At 43.4% G+C, this 17,019-nt stretch overlaps 1 protein-coding gene and 1 long non-coding RNA gene across 2 annotated transcripts in view; one reads left to right on the top strand and one right to left on the bottom strand.

Annotated features, from left to right (window-relative positions):
• Positions 1 to 8,321, bottom strand: part of Spred1 (sprouty related EVH1 domain containing 1) — a 59,857-nt gene extending 51,536 nt beyond the window's left edge. The window contains exon 1 of the mRNA XM_052183207.1: positions 7,663 to 8,321. Within this exon, the coding sequence (XP_052039167.1) occupies positions 7,663 to 7,694 (32 nt within the window). The 5' untranslated portion in view covers positions 7,695 to 8,321. The remainder of the gene's footprint in view (positions 1 to 7,662) is intronic.
• Positions 8,322 to 10,946: 2,625 nt separating this feature from the next.
• Positions 10,947 to 15,584, top strand: LOC127684542 (uncharacterized). Its single transcript, XR_007977746.1, has 4 exons — positions 10,947 to 11,296; positions 11,403 to 11,508; positions 12,411 to 12,532; positions 15,367 to 15,584. It is a non-coding gene; the product is annotated as an uncharacterized LOC127684542 (long non-coding RNA).
• The last annotated feature ends 1,435 nt before the right edge of the window (positions 15,585 to 17,019 follow it).

Raw genomic sequence — 17,019 nt, 5'->3', positions numbered from 1 at the left:
TCCTTTTCCTTTGATCTGTACTAGAGGGCAAACAGAACATACTCTACAGAGTCAGACTCAAAGCAGTCCAGTCTGTAAGCTTTTCGGTCACTAAAGCTGTTTGCTCCCTTGTGAAATATCAGGAATCAAAAAAAGCTGCCAAGGAAAACAAAGGGTGGCTACAGGTTACTGTTTCATTCATCTTTTCTCTCTAACACAAAGCTAAACAATACTCTGGTTTGATGCATTTATTAAGGTTATTTGCTACATGTTCTCAACTTCTACCTAGTATTTTTAGTCAAACAAGCCTCAAAATATATACATTCTTCACCTAACTCATCAATAAACTTCCAGTTAACTCCTAAACCAAACATACAGTTACATATCTAAGAAAGTTATTTCTGAGTTAACAAATTAATTATCTCAGAATAGCAAACTAAATATCAGGAGCTAATGATAATATATACTAATTTTTTGCTACAGTTGTTCATGACCAAAACTGGCAGCTTACACATAAGTTGACAGACTTTGGTTAACCCAATTAAAATTCTAACAGATTAAACCAAGAATAGTGAACTGGCTAGCAAATCTTTCTTACCAATAAAAGATCTTAGCTGGATCACAGCTTACAAGAACATAAACTGTTTACCTCATGAAATAACTGAAACTAAAAAGGATCATTTCTCCTAAGAAAGTAAACTTTTGACCCCTATACTGTGATATTTAAATGCTCTTGAGTTGAAACTGTAAGAAACATGTCCTTTTTCACCTAAAATGAGGGAACAGCATCAAACCTATCAGTACTTCCACAATGTGCTCAGAAAGGCATTTTAACAGACCCTAGACAGGAAGTGGTGGCACATGCCTCTAATCTGTAGGAGAATACAGAGACAGGAAGATCTCTGAGTTCGAGGCCAGAGTGGTCTACAGAGCAAGTTCCAACATTATACAGAGAAACACTGCCTCAAAAAAAAAAAAAAAAAAAAAAAAAAAGAGAAAGAAATAAAATGAAAATGAAAAAAGAAAAAGAAGGAAAGAAGGAAAAGAAAAAAATCAGTTCCAAATCTAAAGCTTTAACAGGCTCCCAGAAAAAAAATGCTTTTTATAGATAGGTGGTTTGTTTTAGGTTTTTTGGTTGGTTGGTTAGTTGGTTTTTGGTTTTTCCAGATAGTGTTTCTCTGTGTAGCCCTGGCTGTCCTGGAACTTCCTCTGTAGACCAGAGCTGGCCTCGAACTCACAGACCCACCTGCCTCTGCCTCCTAAGTGCTGGGGTCAAAGGCATGTCACTACCCCTCAGTTTGTTTTGTTTAATGAAGCAAAAAAAAAAAAAAACGATACAGAACTAGATCTTTATCTTCTCAATACATGTTCTGTATCTGCCTACTCTTTCCAGTCTTTACTCCGAACATGAAAGCAAATGTTCACAATATACTAGTATTGTTTTGTTTGTTAGATAAGAGGCAGAGAGGCAGGCATATCTCTGTGAATTTGAGGGCAGCCAGGGCTATATAATGAGACACTACCTTTCTCAAAAGAAGATAAATAAATAAATAAATAAATGTTTTCTTCATTCCAAGTATCACAAACATAAATTTCATAGATCTAATGACTCTAGTTCTCGACTGTTAAGGTACAGTTATGATACCAAACTTGTCACAGTACAATATCTAAATACAGGAGAATACACTACTTTACCTGTGTTCTGTGTCAACTTCTAAAACTAACTGCTTTAGTTTAATATGGCTTTGATAAGTGACCAAGTAAGAATGACTTCCTGGTGCTCCCAGTCAGTGAGTAAAGCTCTAGAGGCTGGCTTGATGCTAGGATGTTCCTTACAGAGCTCCTGAAGCTGTCATTCAAATCCAGTAGCTTTTTGTTCACTTTTCCAACTAATCCATGTGGATGGGGTAGCATGTCAGTCCCCTTATAATCCCGACTAACTGGAGGGTGTAGAGAAGATTATTTAAATCAAACAAGTCCGAGAAGAAGCTGGAGTAAATAGATAGCAGGACTCCATCTCCTAATGACAATAAAATGGTTAGAGATCTCCACTTGTTTCTGAATGTAAACTACACCTTTTTATTCAAAATCCATGTATTTATGTTACTGTAGTATCAGGCAGCATTTGCTTAAATATGCTAAAAATAATATAATTAGCAATAATAATAATTAGCAAAATCAAGTGAATGTATCTACCACTGATAACATTAAAACAAATCATATACTATTAGCATATATTAGCAGAAGAGCCCATAATGCTGAGTTCAAACTCCTTCCATTACAAAGGAGCCAGCTTCACTCGCCCTCAGTCACAGAATTAGTTATAAGAAAAGCATGTCTCCTGATTTTTAATATTCTATGTATTATTCCATAGTGCACAAAACAGTTAAAAATTAAATAGATATGCAAATGACCTCTGAACAATTACTTTAATTTTATATATAATGCAGTATTTCAAAAATTTTAGCTACCCTAAAACATTTTTTCTAAACAAATTATTTCTACTTTACCACCCAGCACATTTTAACAGTCTGAATAAAATTTCATTTTCTATTAAACTGATATAATTTTCAAAGAGAACTAAACAGACATTTCAAAGCCTAAGTATTCTCATATACTATTTTTCTTTTGTATATGGCAATTTAATTAATGAAAAGTGACCTTCCTAGACTATCTCAAGGAAAAAAGCAACAGATACACATTAAAAAAAAAAATTGAAGGTCAGTCTTCATTGTTCAAAAAAAAAAAAACAGAACAAATTCCAATATTAGACTAGTAAACATTAACGTACACCATACCTTGGACATACAATAGCCACTGAAAAGCATATTCTAGAAAGATAACTCAAACATAGCAAAAATATTCACATATATTAATCTACCTTAACATTCACTATGAAATTCCATTCCACTCAGAAAGAGGGTGGAGGAGTGTTGTATTTGTATGTATATAAACACTGTAATTCTTAAAGCTTTTCACACAGTGCTTGGAACAATGTGAAAAAACCCAATATATAAACAACATCATTAAATCATAGGTAAAGAACACAATTACATAACAAATGCTAGTCCTTGCTATCTCAGGGTAGCACACCAAATAAATTGTCTCTGAACTAGGTTTTGTTCTTGCATGGGTGGGTAAACTATTTCTCAAATTGACAGTTTTGAAGGTTAGAGAAGAAACGTATCTCTGTGTATCACCCTTCCCAACACTTAGTGAGACGTATTAGTCACTTTACCCTAACCAGAGCTAGGTTGTCAGTCCTCCTTCCCCCCCTCCCCCCAGATACTTCAGTCCACCAGCAACAACATCCAATGAGGAAGTCTATAAACCGTACCCTTTCCCCATCAATGAGCTTCTTTAGTCCTAACCAGCACTATGGTGGAGCTGTAAAAGAAAGGAACTTTCAAATCTTGAAACCAATCAGATAAATGAGTACCTTTTTGTTGATACAGTGCTCAGAGCCCAACACAATGATTATCTAGGAGTATCCAGGATAGTTTTAGGTCTCAACTATTATTTCTAGAACTTGAGAAAATATGACATGTCAAAAATGAAGTCAATGACTTCATTTGACTTTAGGAAATAAAAGGGTAAATATTCTTTAAAAGATAACATAATTCATTTCCCAGTAATTTTGGGGCCCATCTTCTAACAAAGCTAAGTGATCCCTAATGTATAAAGTCACACACACAAAAGTGTATAACAAGCACTATGAAATAAGGGGCAGTAACATACATAAAAATGTGTAAATAAGTATGGTTTTTGAAATCTGAGTCTTAAGTACAGGTCTAGTGCACAGTGACACAGAAGGGCAGAATGCTGGAGATCATGGCATAATTGAGTCTTCTGGGGGAAAATTATTTCCACAAGTTTTTTGTTTTGTTTTATTATTTTAAGCATGTTAGCAGAGTTTAAAACATACAGTTCAAAACCAAAAGCGTTATGTCAAAAGAGAGAAGAGATGGTGAGCACTACTGAGCTCCACTGAGTTCTAAGCAGATTTTACACTATGTATCCATGATACCCACACAAACACACATCACTGGATAACTGCTTCACAGCTTCCCAATGTTTCTTCCTCTTCAGTTCTAGAATACTTTCAAACATATGTGTATAACGTATGCATAAACATACACATATGTAAGATAAATGGAATTAAGAACATATACTCATGTAGCACCACTGCGAGGTACATTTTTAATGAAGGAAGCACTAAATGATATCACATTTGCTTTTGACAAGAGAAATGATTCTAACACAGATTATACTACCACAAATTTATCTCAAGTGATCTAATTTTAATTAACCTAGTCTAAAATTCCTGTAAATCCCAGCTTGCTATTGAAAAGCCTAGTTCTGACACAGCAGGTGGTTTTGGCTTATCTGCACACAATAAACAAAACGCTAGGTTTTTCAGCTACTTCACTCCTCCAAGGGCTTTGGTCAAACCAACAAAGGCCACGCAGGGCTATACTCACTCATTGATGAAGTGAATTACGAAGGCCCTTATGTATTACGTAATATATACTTAAATGTTCAAAAGGCTAATCCATTATATATATGATATACCTGTACTGGAAACATTTGGAGATCAGAAAAAAAGTATTAACTTCGAAAATAAAATTAAATTGCTAGTTCCTTTATTTGTGGCATAACGCGGTTTACTTCTAAAGTATATTTACTATCTTTTGAAAAGCCTAATTAAAAATGTTTTATTCCATTTATTTGTGTGACTGTTTTGAATGTACAGGTGCCATATGTGCACATGGAGGTCAGAGAACGACCTGTGGGAGCAGGTTCCAACCATGTAAGTCCCAGAAATGAAACTCAGGTCGCCAGGCTGCAAGGTGTAAAGTGCCTTACCAGTTGAGCCATCTTACCTGCCTAAAAATCTTATTTTTAAACATCAATTCGAAACAATCTAAGGCTCCATCCTATTCTCATTCATTTTCCCCTCATTTGACTTATTACTGTTGAGATGCCTTTTACACTTTCATAGAATAACATCTTGTACTAATTCTTGATTAGATATGTAAGCACCTCAGTTACCTATTTCTACACAAACAAAATCTAAATTCAAATATTGGTTTTTCAAAATGAGGGCTCTAAAAGGCCCTACTATATTTTAGCACAATGGCTATCAATTTTTAAAAGTTAACACAGTCTTCCAAGAAATTAATCATTTTCATCTTCTTTAAAAGGCTAGAAACAAAGAAAAAGATGAAGCAATAAAGTATAAATAATTTCTACTGTAATCAAATCCCTATGAAAGATAGTTTAATAGAGAAAAAAGGGAAAAAAAAAACCAAAAAAACAAACCAAGGTCATTTTAAACCAAACCTAAGCCCAGGAGGGCTCTACTGGATCTCTCATTTTTTCCTAATGTGTGATCACAAATAATGAATTTTCATTTCAAAACTTCACCTCCTAGGTTAAAGATGAGCTATACAAATGGCCAGATTAAAAGGGACATTCCAAGAAATCCACTTTGTGGTTGAGCTAAGGCACAAGTAGACAGTGTCAGCTCTAGCAACAATGATTAGCAGATGAAAAAATCACTTCCTCACATTAATCCATCACCACCACCCATTTTTGCCCTATGAAGAACTTCTCAGATGACAATACATGCTAAAATAGATTATCCTTTTACTACCCAAACTAGTAGTTGTATTAATAAGGCAGTATATCCTTGTGAAAACAATTTTAAAAATCTGGATGAATAATTCCCAGTTGCCCATTGGGGAGGGTGGGAGGCTGTGTGAAATCATCAGTATCTTGAGAATTAAAACCATGGTTAATATTTTTTCATTCTAGTTCAATAACGGTTCTATCCACACTGAGATCTCTCTCATACACTTACTTGCACTTTCAATTTACTATAGTACCAAAAAAAAAGTGTCCGTTTTGAAACAATATATTCTATGCTTCTATTAATCTACATCCCATCATTTGTTCCTTGGCAATTGTAAGGCAATACTACTTCCTAAACTATTAAACTGGTAAGACATCTTTCCCCATCTCAAAAAAATATTTCTTAAAATTTTTATCCCAGCTGCTTTATTGCAAGATACTAGTAAAAGTTCCCGTCATTCCCTTCAGCATTTCCGCAGTTTTTCTCCCAGCCCAGCACTATCTGAGACAGGCTTCTTGATCTCGCTCAAAATAGGTCTAGTCTGCGGAAGGCAGTGACAGTGTACTGCACTGTGAATGGACAGCCAGGTATTTTATGAATGGAGGCGACCACGTGATCCCAGCACCTCCCCGAACTGATATTTCCCACATAACTGTGTCAACATTCTGAGAACTGGGGTAGTTGTTTGTGTGTGCGTGTATGTTCCAAAATTTAATCTAAAACTTCAAATTCTCCTCTCTTCCTAAACCCAAAACTCTACACAAGGACAAACAAGCTTCGAGTGGTTTTCTTAGGAAATCCTTTCAAGTTGTCCAAGGTGATGGATGTTTAATTATTTTTTTTTATGAATGAAGTGTGCTATGCAAATGAGGGCGATTCACAAAAAGAGAGAACATGGCGGCCACTTCTGCTTCTAGACTGCACTGACTGCAGCAATCCACCTCCTTCCACACCCGCTCCTCAATGCGTGCTTTTCAAAGGGGGGGGGGGGACGTTGCCCGGCATTTTTCTAGCTATTTTTTGGTAAACAGGCTTCCGCAGTGGCCTTTAAAGCCTCCTCCGAAAGATCTGACTTGAGGAATGCACTTTATTTAAAGGAATGCATCCTAAGAACTAGACTTCATTTAACTCTTCATAGCCCTCCAAAGACAAATAAAACTTGAATTCAATTACAAAAAAAAAAAAAACCCAACAACCACAGACGCCAAAATTCGGCCCCAAATTAACTCTTCTCAACAGGAAACTGTTACAGCACCATTATTCCTCCAAGAGGCTGCTACATTAAAGCAAAATATTTAAAAGGCAAGGTGATTCGTTTGGGAAACCTAAGGACAGTCCAAATTAGCAAAAACTTAAAAGTCATGGATTAAGCTCTGATGAAGTCAACCAACGCGTTCGGCTAAGTAAACCGTGCTATATCACAGACGGAAACCAAACACTAGCAGTCAAAAATTTTAATTACTCTGTTCTTGATGAAGACAGGGTTCAATACTCTCAAAGGTAAAAAACACAATAGCTCAACATTGCCCACACTCCAGGTGTCCTTAATCCTATTTAATTCTTAAAATGTTTCCCTAACCCTATCTTTTTACTAGAATAGTATAGGTCATAAGTTTAAAAAGTGGGGCGGGGGGCGAAGGCTTAATCGGTATTTAAGAGTCACTGAGTCATCGAATTAGGATTCAAGAGCAGTTTGCGGCTGGGGGTGCTCCCACACATTAGTTTCCGAGCGAAATAGCTGCAAAGGCAGGGTGGCTGGATGTTCAAGGTGTTAGGTGTTGGGGGCTGGGGGCGCGGGGGTGATGCCGGAGTGAACGGCAGGCAAAGGGTAGTTCCTACTCCACGTCTCGGAGACGTCCGATTGCTACGCCGCCCCTGCACTGCACTCGATACCCTTCCCCAAGCAGAGAGGCGAGAATGCACGAATGGAAAGGGGTGCTGCCATTAAAGAAAATGGCCCGACACATCGGGCATCTATCACCTCCCGGGCGGGACGGGCTGGGGGAGGGGGCTGCCCACCGGGCTCAACCAGGCCAGGGCTCACTTACTCGTTGTCAGAAGTCGCCGTCTCCTCGCTCATCTTTCCCTCACCGTGATCCGCTCAGGAGATGGAGGAGCAACAGCAGGCGGGGAAGCAGCGGTAGCGGCGGCGCGGAGGGGCGGCGGGCGACGACGACCGGCGGGGCGCGCGGGCAGCGGCTCGGGGGCCTCACCATGGTGGATGCCTCACCCGGAGCGGCGCCCCGCGAGCCGGGCAGCCCGGCCACCCCCGCAGGGGGGCGGCGGCAGCAAGCGCGGCCGTGGCGACCCCAGCGGTTTGCCGCGCCGAGGTCGGGTGCGAAGCCGAGACGGCGCGGGCGACTGCGGGCGCAGAGGGGACGCGGCCGGAGGCTGAGGCGGTGCTGCTCTCAGGGGCGCGGCGACGGGCGGGCGGCGGGAGCCGGCGGGGGGCAGCCGAGCGCTGGCTGCGGGAGGCGGCGCGGTCCCGCCGAGGTGCCGCGCACCATCTCCCGCCTGGCCGCCGGCTGCCCGCGCGGCGCGCCTGGTCGGCCCTCAGGGGCTCCCTCAGGCGCGCTCCAGCTGGGGGCCGCAGGCAGAGCGCGAGGCGAGCGTCGGAGCCCGAGGGCACAGTGCCGAGCAGCGGTGAGGAGGGCCGAGATCAGCGCAGCTCGGCGGCCCGCTCCTCACGCCCGCGAGAGGGGAGCCGCGAGGGGGGCGGCGGAAGCGCTCACGCCGCCCGCTCCTTCCGCCGCTCGAACCGGGGCGCCCGCGGGAGAGGCAGGCGAAGTAGTCCCTCGCGACTTCTGGCGCGGCGGGGCTCGCGCGGGAGCGGGCGAGTGGACGTGGGGCGCGGCTGCGAGCCGGAGGCGCGGGTCCTCGGAGGGGTCGGGGAAACCTAAAAGCCGCGACCCGCAGTCGAATCACTGCAGCTCCAGATCGTGGGCAGCAGAACAAGTTTCGGAAAAGTAGTTCCCTCCTCCCCTTGCTTCCCAAATCGTCGGGCAGCGGGAGCGGGGCGAGGAGGGTGGCGGAGGGATATGTCGCTGCACTGCATCGCGCGCGTGTGCGTGCGCGCGCTCCAAACTCTTGGCACGCCGAGGAAAGGGGGCGGGGGTGGGAGCTGTGAGCAGAGCTGCTCGGGGACTGGCATTGTTGCGACGCGCAACTCCCCGTTACTCGGGCCTGGAATATCCGGGTTGCCGGGACGAGCAGGCAAGCACACCGTGTGCTCCGGGAAGAAATCAGGAGACCACTCCGTTCTGCTCAGTGCGCGTGCACGCGCGCGCGTGTGTTGTGTTTTTCTTGCAAAGAATGGAACTGGCATGAGTTCATCTCTTAGTGGGGGTTACAGGCTAGGACTGCAAAGCGAGCTCCTCCTGCTGTCCCTCTTGTTGCACTGCTGCAGTCCCCTTGCTACTTGTACAAGGGTAGTGTGTGTGTGTGTGTGTGTGTGTGTGTGTAAAGAGTTGGTTTCAATACCTCGTAGCGCGATTCTCACTGTGCAAACAGCATGCAATGCTGGGCATTCATCTCTGAAAGCCTGAGTGCTTGTTAATGGAGAACGGCTTCCATTGAAGCCCGGGGTAGGCGGGTTACATGAATCTGGCGCATCCAGCAGCACAGGAAATAACTCCCGCTGCGAGCGAGGTTGCATAACTATAGCGCAGGAGAAGCTTGTGTGGCACGAACTTTGGTGAACGGAGGCGGAATGGTTGTTGGATAGGCAGCTGTCACGTTTGCATTGTCAGAGGACAATGTATGCAATCATCCCCTAAGAACCTTCTAAGGTTGAGGGCTGGGGCCTGGGATCTTTGTGACCGGAGGGCTAGGAACTCCTAGCTCTGTAAATTCTATTATCTCTTCTCTCCGAAGTCTGCCTAGGTACAAGATGGCCTGGGGGACCTACTCCCTAGTGGTCCCAAGTTCCTATGGCGTCTCCCTAGGCGGTTCTACGGTAGGCTTTTCACTTTGTTCTCTAGTTTACTTAACCTCCAGGGAAGGAAGCTTGCTGTTCCAGCCACTTTGAGAGATAGAACAATTCCAGGGGAAGAAGAAATCCAGAGGGCCTCCTAAGGAAACCGTCACTCTTCAGCCAAGGGTTTCCACGAAGCCTCGGAATTGTTGCTCTCCGAATGACTACACACTAATCTGCTAGCGTACTGTGCACATAAAAGTGCCTAATGTATGTTTGAGGAAGGAATAAAGGCGCTAACCCAGCCAGCCGTGCACCCATACAATGGATCACTGAGGTTTCTTTATATAGCTCTTCCGGCCACGTCTGCAGGATTGTTCATCTTTGGAGCAAGCCGGGATGGGAAAGAGGCATGAGTGGTGCCTGGGAAGAGATCTCTACCCCTACCATTTTGAACTTGATCTTAGGATGTGAAGAACCTGAATGCCAGCGTAGTGATGCTAGTCAGTGCTCCAGGTACCGCCACTAACTGGCTTTGCCCACTCAAGTTTAAATGAATCGGGCCAGCAGGCCTATGCGCGGAGGCTGGGGTAGGAGGATTCCACGTTCATGGTCTGCTTGGGTTACAGAACCAGTTCAAGGCTAGCCTCCTTAACTTAAAATAAAATAACTGTCTCAAAATAAAAAGTTAAAATGAAAGGGGCCAAAGATCTAGCCTTTTAGTGGAATGCCTGGGGCTGGGGGGAGGTAGACAAGAGACCCTGGGCTAAATCCCCAGTACTGAGGTGGGAGGGGAGAGCCTGAGTCAAGTCTCATCACCCATAGTCTGTTCTTAAGTAACTCACTTAAACTCTCTCTAGTTTATGTGGCTAATAGCATCTATTTCACAGAGCTTTTATATGGATTAATGGGCTAGCAACACACATAAAGCTCTTAGAACAAATTCTGAGGTGATGGTATGTCCAGTTCTCGCTATAATTTTGTGAAACAGAAGTTCTAAAGCCCATGTCAAAGTGATGGCATGTCAAGGTTAATTGTAAAGCACTCAGCATTGTTCAGTCGTTCAACAAATAACCATCTGTCTCCTCCTGTGTATCCCAGGAGACACGTGGCCTGGCCCGTGGTAAGCCATCAGCAGTGATAACCATCATGGCTATGATTAAGGACAACGTTGGCCATCTGCAGAAGCAGCTTTCTCTTTTGAGACGCAGATGTCTGGGGCTCCTATGCAGCCTAGAAATCATCAGAACTTACTTTTGGGTAAGATGAGAAAACTGTCTTTATCATACACCAAGCAATGTGCTGTCCACACGAACAAGAGACAGACAGGCAGACAGAGACAAACAGACAGACTCTGGTCAACAGCTTAAATTAACGCCCCTATTAATTCTGTGCCCTATGGACAAAATGTAGGTGGTGGTCAAGCTATCAACTCGTTTTAGTTAAGGTCCTTCTGTGTCTGTTTTAAGAGGACCATGCAGTTCCCACTACTTACCAGCAGTTGACAATCTTACTCTTAATATTATATACTGCCCACTCAAGTTTGAATGTCCAGTCAATCTCCAAAATGGACACCAACCAACGATGTTACCCAGTCCATCTATCTCAAGATTCTGCCTGCCAGTACACAGACTTGCCCCATGGGACCAACTTTGAGGACCAGGCTGAGGGAGCCTGCCAGTTTTGAGGGGGTTTGCCAGATTTGAACTGCCCCTGCCAGTTTCTTCAAAACAAGAGTGAAGAGATTGAGGACTCAAGATTAGCTATAGGTAAGTGTGATGGTTTGTATATGCTTGGCCCAGGGAGTGGCACTATTAGGTGTGACCTTGTTGGAGGTGTGTCACTGTAGGCCTCACTCTAGCTGTCTTCCACTAGCTGCCTTCAGATGAAGATGTAGAACTCTCAGCTCTGCCTGCCCTAATGCCTGCCTAGGTGCTGCCCTGTTCCCACCTTGATGATGACGGATTGAGCCTCTGAACTTGTAAGCCAGCCCAGTTAAATTTTGCCCTTTATAAGACTTGCCTTGGTCATAGTGTCTGTTCCCAGAAGTAAAACCCTAAGACAATAAGTATATTTCCTTCACTATTTTATATTGAAATGTTCCACTGTAAAGGCCTTTCCCCCCATCTTCTGTGGGTGCCTCTTTTTGTACCTCTTTTCCAAAGTCCCCACAGCCCTGTGAGTAGTGAGGCCCTCACCTAGAGGCTGTGGTCATTGTGGCTATAGAATGTTCAACAACTCTCCTTTTCCAGAAGTAAGTCATTTCAGTCCTTCACAATCTTCCTTCCGCTTTCTTTGCAAGCACCTGTTATCCTGTCTCCTAATACTTCATAACTAAAACAACTGCTCTAGCCAGCACCAAAAACAAACAAACCAAAAACCAAAACCTAAAAACCAGCCTCTCCTGTATGTGAGAAGCTACAGACACCACAGTTACATCTTAAGTTCCAGCTCTGGCGGTTACTGCTAGTCAAGGATTCTAGGCTAGGATCTGGCTCTTCAAGGGAGGGAACATTTGTATTTGCTTGGTTGTTTTTCTTTGAGGGTGGGGCTGAGGAAGAAGGCTGGCCACAATTGTTGGTTCCCACAGTTGGCAAGCTCTCTGTACTTTGTCCTTGGCTTCTTAAAGTTGGCCACAGCCACAAACACTAACCAGTTACAAGGTAGTGCAGTGGTTCGCAACCTGAATGTAAGGTACTTACATAACGGGTAGCAAAACTACAGTTATCAGATATTTGTAACAATAACAACATTACAGTTATGAAGTAGCAACAAAATAATTTTATGGCTGGGGGGTCACCACAATGTGAGGAACTGTGACTCCAGAATCACTGGGGTCATTGCTGTAACTTGGAAGTTAAATAAACCCTTTTCTCTTTCTAGATGGCTTTTGGTTATATTTGTCATAGCAATAGAAAGGAAACCGGAATAGTGTGAAGGACCAACAAGAGAGGAGCAAAACCACAGTTGTCAAGTGAGACCAGGATGGGATCATTTCAGAAAAGGTAAGTCATAGGAGGAGTCTAAGTTTCAGGCAAGTAACATAGTCCACATTTGGTTAATACACTGCTTGCCAATGTGACAGGATCCAGAATCACCTCAGAGACAAGCCTTTGAGGGGTTTTCTACTGAGTTAACTGAGGTGGAAAGACCCACTTTCCCTGTGGGCAGCACCGTCTTATAGGCTGGGGTCCTGGACTGAAAAGAGGAAGCACCCAGAGGACCACCGCCCATTGATCTCTGCCTCTTTTTTGTAGATGGCACAGGACCCACTGTCTCAAATACCTGCCACTAAGTCTTCCTCAGCACGATTGGCATCACCTGATACTATAAGCCTTGCTTTCTTAAACTGTTTCTTTGGGATATTTTTTCACAGCAGTATGAGATGCAGCTGATGAAATCGACAAGAATAGTAAATGGAACCCTGTGCTCTGCCCCCAACAGTCTCCCCACACTGCACTCCATAGGAACTGTCTTTCCTATGAAGATGTCTTCTGAATGTCTGTCCTTTTGGACTTTACTATGTATACATTATTAATGCATTAATGACCTTTTTGCTAGTTATCTTTTTATGAATATACGTTGGTTTCCCCAGGAGACAGGCTACTTTTCCTAATTTTGGTGTGCTTTTTAGCATTGGTTTTTGATAACAGAGCTTTTGAGGTAGGAGATTATGCCAAGGTCTTATCTACACATAAAGGTGAAGCTGTGTAGCCTGACTCTGGGCTGAAACCACAAGTTCCTCGCACTTCCTACTGTACTGGGATAGATGGCGGTCCAGCGGTTCGCACACACCCTGTCTGGTACTCTTGGCTCTCAGCTGATATTCGTACACTTGGCAAGCTAAAGAGGAGAGAGGCATGGCAGCACATGAGGTTCTTTTCGTATTTAAAAGACTAGCTCTCTTCTCTTTCCGAAACCCTCCTTACCTTAGCAGTGCTCCTTCGTAGCTGTTAGGCATCAGAGATGGACTATTGTCATGGTGCCATATGCTTTGTATACTGCTTCTTTCTCCCCCCTTCCTCTCTCCCCCTCCCTTTCTCAGTCTCTTTTCCTCCCTGGTCTCCCTTTCCTTCTTCCGCTACTCTGTGACTTCTCTCTCCCTCTCCCTCCTCCCCTCCCTCCCTGTTGTCTTCTTTTCCCTTCTCTCCCTCCTTCTTGCTCTCTCTTTCTGTAGGATAATCAATCTGATGGCTAATGAGCCCTACCCCTGAGTGGAATTACGAAACAGTAACCACATTTCTAAATAGTTCCCTTGCCTCTAGCCTGCTTCCCTTCTCCACTGAGTTTCCGTGTGCTTCCAAACTGATGTAAAGTATGAAAGGCAAGTGTGCTATTTTCTATTTCTCCCTAGAGACTGCAATTGTTAGTCTGGTAGTATCCGGTATGTGCGAAATCAGTTTACTTTTAATGCTATAACTGCCTTTTACAGGAAGTTTCCACGAGATTGGGATGAGTACAAGGGAAGTGAGCAGTCTGCAATTTCCTTTATGTTCAGTGTAATCTTAGCAGGGAGGATGCTCAGCAGACCCTTGCTACTAAATAAAGCACTTGCCTCTTCCACCGTCCTCCCGGATGGCTGTTGCCTTCCCATTCCACACAGGTTGTGCTCCCTTACAGCAGACATGAAGGGTCAAATATGCTACACAAGAGACTTCTAAGGCTATGTGCATACAATACAAATGTTATTAATGGCATTAAGAAAAGATTCTAGGTAGTTCTCAGATTGTCATTTTAAAACATCAACTTCCCTTTTAGTGAGTAATAATTAACTTTTGTATAGGATTTTAATGTCCTGTAGGACCTTAGCTTCTTCATGTCTTTGCCCAGTAAGTACCATTACCAGCTCTGATTTACAGAGACTTGAGAATCAGAAATTAGGGAGGTTCAGCTCCTCGTCAAGGGTTTAGACATCGTAAAGGTACAGTTAGTGCTGCACGGTTACTACTCTCCCCCCGCTTCTCCTCCCCATCCCCCTAGCTCCTGTTTATGTATTTCAGTGTTGTATAGAATATTTCAAACACAGGCCCCTCGGTAGCACATGCTTCTGTTTTGAGTCTTGGATGATAGTTTGGCAGGAGAAACCATCTACCTTTAGACAGAAGGGGAACTAAATTCCCTGGTTGTTTTCAATTGGCTTCTATCGTCCTAAAGTTTCTTTATAACTTATCAGCTCTCAGGGTAGGGCCTAGAGACTTCTGAGATCTCTTTTTATAAATCAGTAGCTAAATTCTAGTCTTAGTAGCAAGACTTCATCAGAAGGCAAAACCATCTGGGTATCTGGCATCTTTGGGTGATGCCAGCAACATGAATGAACATGGTGGCAAGTAGCCATGGGTGGCTATTTATTCCTGAGGTGTACTAGGGATATTTCAGATGCTCAGTAGATAGGTGTTTAGTATATACTTAGCTACAGAACATTTCTATTATCACAGGAAACCTGTCTTGGACACTTTAGTGTAGAGATGTGTATTGCTATAAATAATACAGGGACTTACCTTATTGTTAAAATGGACATGTAACAATGTTTATGCTTTCAAATGTGTTATCACTGGCTTGATCCAGGATACTAGATTCTGCCTTTGGATATATGATTACCTATTCATTTCTATCTACTAAAGGTGAAAGAGAGGATAATTTCATAGTTAAGGTCTTTGATGAGCCCACAGGAGATAACTCTGTTGGGGAACATAAATTCACTAATCTATTTGTTTTCTAAAAGTACTTCAAGTGTCCATACTTTCTACTCAGAGTTGCAAAGCATCACCTCAACTTGGTTAGAAATGTAGGCTCCTAGCCTCCACCTCATCCCTACTGAATTGAAATTTTTACTTAACAGTATTCCCCAGGTAACTCATCGACACAGTGCTGTTTAACAAGCTCTGGTAAAAGGTAATCTGCAGATGAGGCTGTCCTTTACCAACACTGACTAGAAACATTGTGTCTCAGACCTGTCCAGACTCTGAGGATACAAAAGGTAAGGTGATCAGTCATTTCACTGATCCAGTTCCTTCTCTAGCCCCAGCACATAGAGCTGTTCCCCTGCCCCCCTTACCCACTTCCTTCCAGTCTGGAACTTCGACCCTTTGGCACCTTGCCTTAGCTCCCCTCTGGGTGGGCACACTGCTTACCTTGTTCCCCGAAGTCCCACCACTCAGTTTTGGAACTGTGCATCCCTGTCATGGGTAGTATTGACTGTCAACTTGTGAGAGTAGGTAACAGCCTTCTGGGGACATCCGTGAGGAATTTCCTAGGTTGGGTTCCTAGGTATGGGAGTGACTGCCATCAGTTTGGATGGCGCCATTCCTGGACTGGGGGGTCTGAGTTGCCTGAAAGGGAGAAAGCTTGCTGAGCACCAACCCTTGCCCTTCTCTGCTTCCTGACTGTGGATGCAGTGTGACCAATTGCTTCAGATGCCTGCTGCCATGCCTTCCCGCCATGATGGACTGTAGGAACCATGAGCTGAAATATTGTTTTCCTCCCCTAAGTAGCTGAGGTCGGGTTTTTCTCCCCACCTAGTAATAGGTAATATAGTTGATAAGTCACTTCTTCCTTCTTTTCTCTAAAACGTATCTGAATTCCAAAAACAGACAAACAATCCATTCTTGTTTTTTACAGCTCCCTCTGTAATATTGCATTAGAATGTAATTTGTTCACTCCTGGCTGGGTTTGCATAAAGCTCAGTACTTCTAACACAACTCTTTTGGAGTTTCTTACAATTCTCCATTATGTTGTAATTGCCAAGTTGTCTATTTAACTTTTTTAAAAAATCTTAAAACACTCTTCATTTAGGTGCAACATGCAAGTTACATGTAACAACTCTTTACCTGGTAGACACAAGTATATGTGTATATATGTGCAATTGTAATTCAGATTCAGAATGTATACTTTGAATTGATATAGGCAGAAGAAAAGTCAGAAAGGAAATACTAGTCTTTGAGAAAATGTTACTTCTTTTAAATAACATCCTTGCTATCTAAACCTTTTCTTGTAAATGGTTATTTACTTGTGTTTGTTGGGGTTGGGGGATGCATGTGGAGGTCAGAGAACCGCTCCTGGGAGCCCTCCCCTTCCACCACGACAGCCTCATGCATAGGATTCCAGTCATCAGGCTTGGAGGCAAGCTCCTTTACCTACTGAGCCAGTTTGCCTGCCTGCCTTTCAGTTTCCATTGTTTCCATAGTTACACTGTAGGATTGAAGAGCAGAAAAAGCTATTATAATGAGGAAGCCAGGTGTGATCGCTCATTTCTATAACCCCAGCATTGGCGAGGATGGAGCAGAAGGCTTGCCATGTGTTTGAGGCCTGCCTAGGGTACATTGTGAATTCCAAGCCACTCTGGGCTACAGACTAAGACCTTCTCCTCTTGCCCACCCCTGCCCCCTGAAAAATGGAAGAAAAGAAAGAAGGAAGCAAGGAAGCAAGGAAGCAAGGAAAGGAAGGAAGGAAGGAAGGAAGGAAGGAAAGAGAGAGAGAGAGAGAGAAAGAAAGA

Source organism: Apodemus sylvaticus, chromosome 5 (assembly GCF_947179515.1).
Source record: "Apodemus sylvaticus chromosome 5, mApoSyl1.1, whole genome shotgun sequence".
Lineage (NCBI taxonomy): Eukaryota > Metazoa > Chordata > Mammalia > Rodentia > Muridae > Apodemus > Apodemus sylvaticus.
The sequence above is the reverse complement of the archived record's forward strand: the minus strand, read 5'-3'. Positions and strand labels throughout refer to the sequence as shown.